Below are 11,570 nucleotides of genomic sequence, written 5' to 3' on the forward strand. Positions count from 1 at the left end.
ACTTAACTTTGATAGCTCTGTTTTGTGTTTTCAAAAAAAATTGTATTCAAAGCAATTAATTCGTGGCTAAATTCGTCTTGCGGGCAACGTAGTTGGTAAGTTTAAGTCACAGTTGTTACCTCTAACATTGAATTCAACTCTGTTTCTCCAATAACTGAGTTACATTTCCTTCGTTCCTCTTTCACATATTTTTCAGTTCGAACCCGTCTTTGCTCTCCAAGCTTGTGGTCCCCTTCTTCAACAAGGCGTGTCACAAGGATATCAGAGGACTGCAATATAATGAAAAAACATTCTTAAATTCGACGAAATTAAACTTGAATTGAATTTAGTGAATAAAAGTGATGAAAGTGGTAAGGCGTTGTAAATACTGAGCTTCTTGTCTAGTATTAATAATCACTACAAGTGAATGTACTCGTAGGAAGAAATATTTAATATTTCCGCCCAAAATTTTAATTCAACTGCGTGTTGATTCCTCTTTTTGTGGCAGTGAACATAATTAATCACAGAGGTAAAGCGTTGTAAATACTGAACTTTATTGTCTAGGCTTGATGATTACCACAAGTGGAAATACTCGTAAAAAAATTTTCGTCCAGATTTTAAACTCAACTTGATGTTGGTTCCTCCTTTTGTAACAGTGATTGTAATTTATTAAATCTTCTATAATTTCGATCAATACATAAATATCCTCCGAAGGAATTTTTCAGGTCGACTAAGACTTGATCTTTAGAGCTCAGTGGTGCATCAACAGAAATCCGGCAACGAAATTACGTTTTTTAGAACTTCTTAAAATTGAACAAATATTACAGCGATGTATCTACACTTCGTCAGAAATTTCAGTTTTTGTCTTTATGTAATGCGGTCGAGAAAGATTTCCATATGAACCCATACTACTCCAAAACAAAGCGTTCGTCATACAGATGATCTGTTGCTTTCGCCATTGCCTCTTATATCAAAGAAATGTATGAATATTGAAGTATGGGATTATATCCCTTGATTTTAACTGCAGTCGAGGTGAGAACAATTTTCGGTATAACACAATAAATTTGCACCGTCTGTGGGTTACCTCAATTTTTTTACTTTTTCTCGTCGAAGGCAATTGATATGATTGATATCTAGAATTACAAAGTTCTTTTAAGCAGGGCAGGCTCATTTAATTTTGAAAAAAGGGTCTTTTTTGCGTAGCCAAATTGCCTGAAAATACGACATCTGGACAATGCGACTTATAAATACTCGAAATTTTGGAACAATTAAGGACGAATGGTTTGCATGCCTCGCGCCCTGATCTTTCTCAAATATTCTTAAAAACTTTGGCTCATTTTGAAAAACATTTTCACTCAAATATTCTTCCTTGGTTAGGAAAAGAAAAGAAGAGCTATTCCGCAGTTTTCAGTCAAAGAAATGCTTTATAGCGATACAAATATTTTTGCAAAGCGTTGAAATAAGTTTGTGTACATTCCGATCATTCTTTGTTGGCGACATAACCCTGTGCTCATAAGTCGTCCAAGGTTTTATTTGCATATCGTTTATATTCATTTTTCTTGTTGACACAAGCAAACGTGTTCCTTACCACATCTTTTTTTTTTTAGCAAGGTTTTGCCCGTGTCTTAAAAAGGCATGGTAAGATTTTCAGCCCCATACTTTAAAAACAATAGATTGCGGCTTTGCACTACACCTTTGTTTTATAAATGGCAGTCGCATGTACAGATAATAAACCTATTTCATGTAACTGGATTCCAAAGCTTACCTTGACGTAACTCTTTGTTTTTTTTCTCCTTTGTTTCTGTTCACTTCCAGGCTTGATTTATGATGCCTTACCCATATCACCTTATCTACGAGGGAAAGAAACAACGCCATTATTTCCTGAGGTTTATGAGATTGTCTTGAACTGTTAAAGAATTTAATCATGTTATTGAATGCTAAATGAGGAGAGCGCCTATAAGAGATATTAACGTGTTTTCCTCCTCCAAACCTCGTTATCATGATATCTTTAACGTCAATTCCTCGAGAATCAGTCTTGAAACCTCATTTACAAAGTTTCGTTTGAATTTGCCGCCGAGCGATGACGTTTTTATCAAGCCACTACTCGAATTGGTTGGACTTTTTCAATTAAAGTTCTTCCTTCAATATGTATTCAGATATCTGATATTGATGTTAAACGAAGATATGAGAATTAAATTGCTTGTCGCGAGCACAAGTTCGCAAAAATACAACTGACAATCCGCACTATCCCTTATTCATTAAGCATGTTGTGCTGAACAAGCTAAATTGACTCCTATCTTACCGTGTTTTGTATTGAAATGGAAAGACTGTTGGTCCAGGTCATGTTTCTAAGTAAAAGTAGTAGTGTCTCCTCGATGCTTCTAGCCATGTTTGAGTATTTGAGTTTGTACTTTCTTTCCTGCGAAGTAAGACATTTCTCGCCACGAGGTAGCGTGAAATGCAAATTAGTTCATTGAAAGGTTTTCACATGGAAATTCAGCCTCAAAATGAAGACCTTGGAAACGAGGTTGTCGTGAAATCAAGGTGTTTGTGGTTGCTTTTTTTCAAAATCAGTAGCATGATTTTTATTTTACTTGTTTACAAAGTTGATTTATATGCAGGCGAGGAAAGGAGGAGTAAAAGCCAGTGGCACTCAGAACAGGGAATAAATGAAAGAGAAAAGATTTTTAAGGAAAAGTAGGGAGCCATGTCAAGCTTTCCAGCAATAGATGTTGCCACGTGGGTGGTTAGGATTTGTGGAGGGTTGACCACAAAAACAGCGTACTCAGAACTGAAGTCCACAAGAAAGCGAAAACAGCGGAAATCGATAATATTCAAAGTCTTATTGGTTGAGAGAGTAAGAGGGTATTTTGGGAATAGTCGCACGAAGGTCGTGCGATTAGGAGCAGAAAAAACATTTTACCCTCTCAGCAGTACCGGCTCCAAATTGCTAAAGCATTTAAGATGAGGGTTTCCGTACTCAAGAGCAAAGACAGAGACGCAGCTTCCAGATTATTTCAAATATTTAAGGAAGTTTCCCGCGATAATTTTTAATTGAACTAAGACTGCCCATCAAACAGTTTTTTTTCCAATTTCTTCACTTTTCATTTTTTTCGGTTTTTGTTTGCTGAAAACTCATCTCATACACAGGGGCAACGAGTAAAGCGAGATAAGTTTGTTTTTACTCAGAACTAGCTCAGAGTTTTAGTTACAGATTGTAACTGTTTTTTCCCATATCAATACTCATATTTTGCCCATTTCGCGACATCAACAGTTTTAAATATCTACAGAGGGTCATTTTTCGAGCTACGACTATGGACTGAAAAATGCATAAGTTCAAAATTATGTGTAGGCAGTTATTTGCAAGCCCCTTGGTGTGCCATTGTTCAATAAAAAGAAAGACCCAAATAAATCAAATGATCATTTTAATTGTGATACTCTAGTACCTTATGAACTGCAATGTCTCTTTTTTAACGTTTTTCATTTTGAACAACTAAGCTCCTCGGCACTACAAAGTAAAGTAGCCATCTACATGACACTACCTAAACCCAGAGAGTTTAAGCATGACTTCTTTCTCGCCGTCTGCATTCAGCTGTTTTTACACCAACGTGATAATAGTCGCCTCAATGGTGAAAAAAAAGATTTTGGCTTATTTCCTCTAGTACACTGATGATGTAAGGATCATACGAAAAGTAGGTAAAATCATAGTTCATTTTAGCCCTTTACCGCGGCTTCAAGAATTGTCCTGCTTAAACTATTTTGTTTTCTTCACAGAAGGCTTTTTGGGTTATCTGGTATCTCCACCACAACTTTGCCTGAACTTTTCCCACTGTGCAAATACTGGCGAGAAACGAAAATTGGATCATGCGTTAGTAAAGCGAGATAGAAGCAATAATCTTACATGTAGCGCTTATCCACTTCACTGAATTATTCCGGTGGAATTCGTTCATATTACTAAAAGACTATAAGGAGCTAAGCATCTGAAGGTGCTCAGCTTCTGAGAGAGATCGCCACCCAATAGTGCTCGGCACCCAAAGGATGATCGCCACCCGAATATGCTCGGCACCTGAAGTACTCGCCCCCCCCACGATGGTTGCCACCCACAAAAAGAAAAAAAAATGAACCAAGGTGGATATGTTACTAACGGCGCCTATAATCAGTATTCTTTCCCACCCGATCCGTACCATATTTTCAATTCATGGAAAGTATAGTTCTCTATTCGGATGGAACCTTTACATTGAGAAAATTCCTGAAAAAATGCTCTACCTCTCTTTGAATAAACCAGTTTGGTAGGTTGGTTACAATTAAACTTTTAACTCCCAAGATCTCATCAGTAATTCTCTTTACTAAATGCTGTACAGTTTGTATGATTTTAGTTCTGAGAATTTGTTACTGGATCAACTGATAATCCCATAATTGATACTTCTCTTTCTTCTCATCACTTGTTTGCTTGAAATTGTCTAGATATTGTAGGGGGAAATTCTGTTTTCGTAACTCATAGGAGTTAAAGGGTTGAGGGACAAGTCATTATTTATGGGGGGGGGGAGGAAACGGAGGCTGGGGGGGGGGGTCACAAAAGGGAATGGACAGGGGATCAGTCGTCGCCAACATAGTATAACTGGGGAAAAATACAAATAGACAGCCAATTAACTGCCCCAAGGGCATAAGAAAATTACAGAGCCCTTTTGGAGGATCGGGTAAATTTTACTGTTAGACAATCAAAACCCTGCGGACCCCTACCCACCTCCCGAGCTTTGAAGCTATGCGATAACTTATTTACCGGTCCCTAACTATAAAAATCAATTCTCTGATTCCCAGGATATTCATTTTAATCCCTACCTCGACCGCATCCGGTATTGAATCCAGACCTTTGAAGACTCCTGTTGGCGATGAATGTCCAACGTCAATGTGACACTTTAACTTCCCGCTGTCGTACAAGTCCACAAGTTTAGCCAGAGTTGATTTAAACTCCTCAGCATAGTGAAATAACAAGAAACCACGGACACTCGCCGATTTGGATAACAGCTGAAGATACGAGAAGCAAAATAAAATATACAGAGGCGAAGAATCAGCACATGTCGGATCACAGGTTACCCAAGCTCGATATGCGAGTTTTATCTGCATTGTGTTGTTAACACACAAGGGTAGAATTGCAAGGGCTTCCTTGAGAGGTGTGTTAAAAAAGGAAAAAAAATATCAGGGAATTCAACATCAAAAATAGCAAGCTTACCTCGCTTCAGTCCTAAGTTCGTTTGTCTTGTGTGTGTTTTTATATGAAATATATTCATATAGGAAAAGCGCAAGCTTAAATAGCCAGGAATCGACTCAAAAACCACACGGAGACAAACAGACACACACGACTATTGTCGAAATCGATTCCCTAACAATTTTGGTTTCTACAAACAATCCTTATATAAATCCCATATTTCTACCGTTGCGCCGGAATAATTTAATACAGATTTATTGGTAGATCGAGCTTGGGCTGCCTGTGGTCTAGTTTTGAAAATTGAATTAGGGGTACTTGCCCTTTGAACTGGACGTTTAGTTAGACTTACGCAACAAGCCTCAATGACGGCGTATTCAGGTATAAGTGAAAGCCAGTCATGCTTATGATTGTCTCAAGAATATCAAGAAAGTTTCGTATCAGCGTTTTTTGAATTGATCGTTTCAGAACCTTTAACACCCAATACAGTGATTTGAAAAAAGAACAAATTCCGGCTGCCTGAGATTTTCTAATTCCATCCCCCGCCATAATTTTCCATATGCCTGTCTCTGAAAGGAGTGCTACATCGCATTATTGCACAATACCTTTGGAACAAGAGTTGCGTTTTTGACCGGGGTGAATCCTAACTTGGACTGGTAACCAGTAATGAAACCAATTGTTACCAAGCGACCCTTTTTAGCCAGCCTAAAAAGGGAGAAGGGAACTTAACTAAGATCATGCCCTTAAATTACAAAATGATACGTTAATCAGTGTTGACCAGTAATATTGTTTAAAAACCTCTTGTCGACGCATTAACGATGGCAACGTTCCTCATGTTGTTAAAACATGGGACTTTGAAACCCGGTTAACACTAAACCAAGGTGGTATTCTCGAAAAACTCGGCGGGCCTGTGCTAAACATGCAACAAGCTAACTGTTATAATGGCTAATCTAAAATAGTGATCGTCGCATGTCGAACTACTCGGTCCTGTTTGTGCATTTTGGCGAGGGTCTGGAACCAAAATTTAAGGAATAATCTCACTTCTCGATAAATTCCCCTGGCTGAAATTTTGGATCATTTTTTTGTACCATTTCTGCTTGACAGAGCCCTCTTTTAATCAAACCGTCAAATTGCTTAAACATAATTTAAGTTTTATTTCAGTCAAAGTCAGTTCTTACCTGTTGACACAAATGTCAAAAATTTCTCCCCCAATAGATTCGTACACTACATCAACACCATTCTGGAAAAGAAAAATAAATTCTGCATGGTCACTTTAGAACAAAACAAAACTCACAGAAACTATTAACATGTCTCGGTGATACTTCCTTCATTCCTTCAATTGCCACTTATAAATTTTAAGTAGGAATCTACCGAGAGAAAATGATAGACACCGCCACTCTTACGGATCATGGAAAAGAATTTCTCGTGTCCTGAGTCTTGTGTCTGTAGGTTGCCTGTTGATGAAGGGCGAAACGTCCCCCAGAACATTCTACAACAACAACAACAATAACAAAACAGGAGTGGAGGAAGTCGGGAAAACTTTTTGTTTCAGACCATTCAGAAAACAAGCGGTGGTACTCGGCCTGATAACTCAGTCTCCCCTGCCCCCCAAAAATTGTTTACTTCTCTGCTCTTACCGGGAATTCCTTCTTTAAGACTTCATCTAATTTCTCTGTCTTGTAGTTTACTGGTCGATCGCATCCAAGAGACTGCAATTAAAAAATAAGGTTACATAAAACATCGCAGTAATCACAATGAATCATGAGCAACAGCTAACCTCATTATAGAGTTTCGGTTTTATCTTTGCAAACTAGAACAAATTATATAATGCCATCTTTCATTAGCTGTTTTTGAAGGAAGAATGTTGATCTCAATCTTTTGCGCGCGAGATATTGCTGACGTGAGATGTGCACTCATTTTGCCGTGGTTAAAGACACTTGCTTTCTCCACAGTTGACTGTTCTTTTAACACCCTACGAAGAAGTGAGTTCACTTTGCCCAGATTCAGCCCTTAAGGTATTCAGTCATGCAACATGCTGCCAGAAAAACTTCCAAAGTTTTACCCTATCGAAACATTAAAAAATCAGGTGCATATTAATGACAGTGACCTTGCGTCACTTATAACTCCCAAATCACACATAATGGTCGTGAGAATAAAGGAAATGATCACAAAATGAAGTAGCTCTTGATTGTAAGTCAAATTCTCCTTGTCAGTGCTATAGGAAATGTATGAAGAACAGTGTGGAGAATATGCATATCAATGTTAAAGTTGGGTGTAAAGGGTTAAGCCAACCAACCTTTAAAAAATCTCCTTTGGCATCTGTCGAGCATGTGCCAATCACGTGACATCCCGCCAACTTCGCAAGTTGGACCTTTGAAAATTAACATATCAAAAGTATTTGTGTAACAAAAAATGAAATGTCCCACATGCAGAGCTCGTTCCAACTCCTACCCAACTCCAAATGTTTGTAACTCTGTGAGTTCCTGGATTTCAAGTTTTCATTCATTTCTTATTTTACCCGACCCTTATCTTATCGATCTTTTCTTTTCTCAGTTTTGTTATGATTGGATAGACATCGTAATAAACCCTTTTTAATTGAAGGTTGCAGTTTAATTAAAAGAAGTACTTACATCCCAAAATAGGGAACTCATGTAGAGATGTTTTTAAGGTGCGAATGGAGAGCGGAAAAAATGCAACTTCATAACTACTGGCACGCTTGATATTGACCAGTCAACTTGAATTTATCATTGTTGTAACATAATAAACTAAACTCCATAACAAAACATTTGTAGTGGGCGCAAGGCCCAAAAACTCTCAACTTCTTAGCCTTAGTTCCTCACTGGTAATTGTTTAATACAACATACCGCAAACTGACCAGTTCCTCCTGCAGCCGCTGTAAGAAAACAGTGGAACTAACATTAGACAGAGTACTTTTTAAATTGATTATCAATAGATATCCAAGATTGTGTCAGTTTTGTTTTAACTATACTCTGTAATTGGTTTAAGGAGATAAGAAATATTAACAAGTAAGAGCTCAGATGTCAAGAGTTCTTATTATTTCTTGTGATACCAGTCTTTTCTTTTTTTAAGATTAGGACTGACAGGTAGTTAAATTTATGAAACTCTCGTGTTCAAAACAAACTTGATAATAAAATAGATTTACCTGTCACCAGAACTATTTCATTGCTTTTAATTTCACCAACCTATTGTAATAAAACAAGACTTTTAAAATTGTTCAGTATCATACAAGAATTGATCTTGTAATTTCCAGATTACTTCTGGTCCCTTCACAAAAGTACAAATAGTGTCAAGTCAAGTCTAGTGCAAGGGGGGGGGGGGTTCTGAAGTGCCCATGACCCCCCTTTGTAAACTTTTTGTGTCATATTAAGTAAAACACAGCGTGGAGGTTGACTTGATAATGTGGTGAGTATTCTCTATTTAACACAGTGTGACCCCTGCTTTGAAAAATCCTGGCTACCCCCCTCCAGCCACAGTTTATCCCCCCTTTTCACAGGAAGCTAGTCACCCTCATCCTTTTGTCAGGGTTTCCTGACAGCTTGGTTGTACCCATGTATACTCCTGGGTGGAGGGCTCAGGTACCATGAGAGTGAAGCATCTTACCCAAAAACACAACGCAGTGATGTGGCCAAGTCTCATACCTGTGCCTCTTTATGTGCAGTCCAACTCATTGCAGGCCACCAAGTCTTCCCCAATAGGGAAAATTGAGGGAAGAAATAATGTTGGTCTGTTATCACTTTAAAATATTATTATGGTGCAAGCAAAGTAAGGCAAAATATGTTTATGGTAAATGATATACATTGAATAACTGAGCACCTTGTCAAGAGCAATACCAGCAGTCAGGCCACTGATGAGTAATGAGACATATACAGGATCCACTCTTGGCAGGGGAAATGCTTGTTTTGAGGAAATGGTCTGCAAGAATACCAATATCAACAAGATCACCATGTGAGAATCATTCATCATATCATCTTGTTGGATTAGTAGCAAAGTGGAAGAACCATGTTCAAATGAGTCAGCTTTTTGAGTGTTGCAACTTATTATTTTGGTAGCAGATTCACATGTATTGCTCTTTCAATGATGTTCTACTTGATATTTTACCAGCTTGTTTTTGCACCAAACCAGTTTCTTTCAAGAACATGCAACTCCTGTCTAGACATTTAAGGCCAACTAGGAAATCATTTGCAAAGAGATTTGGTGGATGTCAGTATTCATTATATGAAAGATTACTCACAAAACTAAAAGTAAATAGTCATATTGAGCAAAAAGGTAGCAACTACAAGTGAGAAATTTAAATCAGATATCAATAATTCTTTCAGGGTTCTCCGACTTTTTTTCTTTTATAAAAAATATAGAGTCAAAGTAATTAGTTTCAATTCACTCTTGAGAGGTTAGTCATGTCACAAAATTGGATAAAAGGCTCTGCAAAATTTTTCCATCATGTTCTCAAAAGCTGTTTTTTAACTATTCATAAAAATAATATATGCATTCAGATAGTGCATTACTTGTATAAGTAACAAGCAGTTTTAAAGGAACTTATACATTACGACTGATATCTAAAAAAAATCAAACAAAAATTTTACCATATATTCTGAGAAGGTTCCAAACTGAAAATATCCAACTGCCTGACCTTGGTGAAAGTTTTTACATTTCTCACCAGTTAACACAACTTCTCCAATACCCTTGGGAAAGAAAATTACATCAGTGACTACCCAGAAATCGGCAATAGTGTAGGAAGAGGTAGGGAACAAGGAAAATCATGATATAAGGGGCTAAGCCACTATGATCAGAAAGAGATGGTTTAATAATATGTCTAGCTTATAATAGGAAGCAAACGTTTCCTAAATTATTTTTACCTGTTACTCCAACAGGGAGATCATTCACATTTTTCACTGCAAGTTTTAATTTTATGAACTTATCAAAAAGTCATGAAAAATTATCCTAACCACCACCATTTGGAGTTGTTAATTATTAGGGGGGGGGGGGCATTTTAGTTTCACTGCTAAACAAAGAATCTCCACTACCTTCCCCTCCCTCTTGCTGGCAATTTCCGACAAGTTCTGCTTATCTTACACACAGAGAGCATGATCAGCTTTATAAGAGTAACAAACTGATTAGTAAATAAATGCATGGCCTGGCTGAAGAGGTATTGGCAAGACTTTGAATTACTATTTGGCTAATAGCTGCTGGTGATACAAAGAATTCATAGTTCCTTCTATATCTGGCAAATAAATTTATTAGCTATTTCTGTCATTAGTTAGAGGTCTGAGTCTGTCTTAAAACTAAATTAGAGTACACTTACCTCTAGTCCACCATCAAATGGTGGGGGTACCCCTGGGTTATATCGACCAGCAGAATGGTTTATTTCTGTGGCATTGATCCCAACATACCTGTAAAATCATAAACCACAAAATAGAAATCACACACAGTAATAAGACATGTGAGCACGGTGCAGTAGGGTATTATCCTTATGTACATCTAGAATAAAAGTGTAAATAGCAGTTTGCCTTAAATTTAAAAGGGATTTGGTGGGGGTGGAGGGCAACAAATTAGCAGGGATAGTGAGGTACGTGAGTGCAAAAGAGCAGGGGAGGGTCAGCAGCCTTGTTTTCCGAAAAAGATGCAATTGTGATCAAAAAACTTGTATGAGATATAAATTGTGGTATGCAATTCTTTTTTGGGTAGGTAGAGGGGAACCAAAGGAACAGAACCTATCCCATGCCAAGGACATCTCAGTGGACCTGTGATCTGCTGTACTTGATAGTTACAACAATCGGGTTCAACCCTTGCTTTTCATAGAACATGTATGATATTGTTTGATATTTTCAATTACACCCTGTGCATGACGCCTGAGTCGTGAGTGCAAAAGATGCTTGAGTTACGGGTTGATCAACTACTTCACACGCCCGTACGAGTCAAAAACTCTCATTGCAAACCTGCAAGCCGAGAGAAATTCAAAACCCACAGAAAAAGATCGGCTGCTAGAAATTATTTTGAATGAACCGCGGAGAAAAAATAATTGGAAATATTCCCGAAGGGGACTCTCTAGGGATGAAAGAGGTACCTCTTCACGGTGTGAACACCTCGTTTAAATATTCTACCTGTTTTTGACGAGTAACTCATCCGGCCCCGGCTTCAACATAGGTACCGTTACCAGTTCGGCAGCCTCTCTGTAATTTGTGGAAAGTTTAGAAATTATAAGTTTCCGAAAAGTTTCGGGAAGACGCCTGGCCGCCATGATGGATCAGGGAGGTGAAGATTTGAAAAGGGACTGGAGATGAGGTGAGGAATATCCTCCTCTAGATATAGGAGATTGGAAAAAGAACAGGAAAGAAAAAAAATTCTGTGAAGATCGTACGTTACGATTAGA

The 11,570-nt window shown here is 37.9% G+C and overlaps 1 protein-coding gene across 1 annotated transcript; it reads right to left on the reverse strand.

The window, feature by feature from the left end:
- Positions 1–3,387: 3,387 nt before the first annotated feature.
- Positions 3,388–11,560, reverse strand: LOC131778012 (prostaglandin reductase-3-like). Its single transcript, XM_059094392.2, has 12 exons — positions 11,302–11,560; positions 10,503–10,590; positions 9,784–9,882; positions 9,017–9,115; positions 8,346–8,385; positions 8,047–8,075; positions 7,479–7,553; positions 6,820–6,891; positions 6,361–6,422; positions 5,788–5,887; positions 4,819–5,004; positions 3,388–3,819 (listed from the first exon to the last, which is right to left on the reverse strand). Exons 1-12 carry the CDS (start codon positions 11,436–11,438, stop codon positions 3,748–3,750), a joined length of 1,059 nt encoding a protein of 352 aa, XP_058950375.2. The 5' UTR covers positions 11,439–11,560; the 3' UTR covers positions 3,388–3,747.
- Between the last annotated feature and the right edge of the window lie 10 nt (positions 11,561–11,570).

Source organism: Pocillopora verrucosa, chromosome 8 (genome assembly GCF_036669915.1).
Source record: "Pocillopora verrucosa isolate sample1 chromosome 8, ASM3666991v2, whole genome shotgun sequence".
NCBI classification, from domain to species: Eukaryota; Metazoa; Cnidaria; class Anthozoa; order Scleractinia; family Pocilloporidae; genus Pocillopora; species Pocillopora verrucosa.

Excerpts from the sequence above, each read along its gene's own strand:
- LOC131778012 (XM_059094392.2), bottom strand. The coding sequence starts at position 11,438 with ATGGCGGCCAGGCGTCTTCCCGAAACTTTTCGGAAACTTATAATTTCT. Across the intron at positions 9,883-10,502 it reads CATTTGATGGTGGACTAGAG|GGTATTGGAGAAGTTGTGTT; the intron begins GTAAGTGTACTC and ends TTCTTTCCCAAG. Across the intron at positions 5,005-5,787 it reads ACGCAACTCTTGTTCCAAAG|CTGTTATCCAAATCGGCGAG; the intron begins GTATTGTGCAAT and ends TCGTATCTTCAG.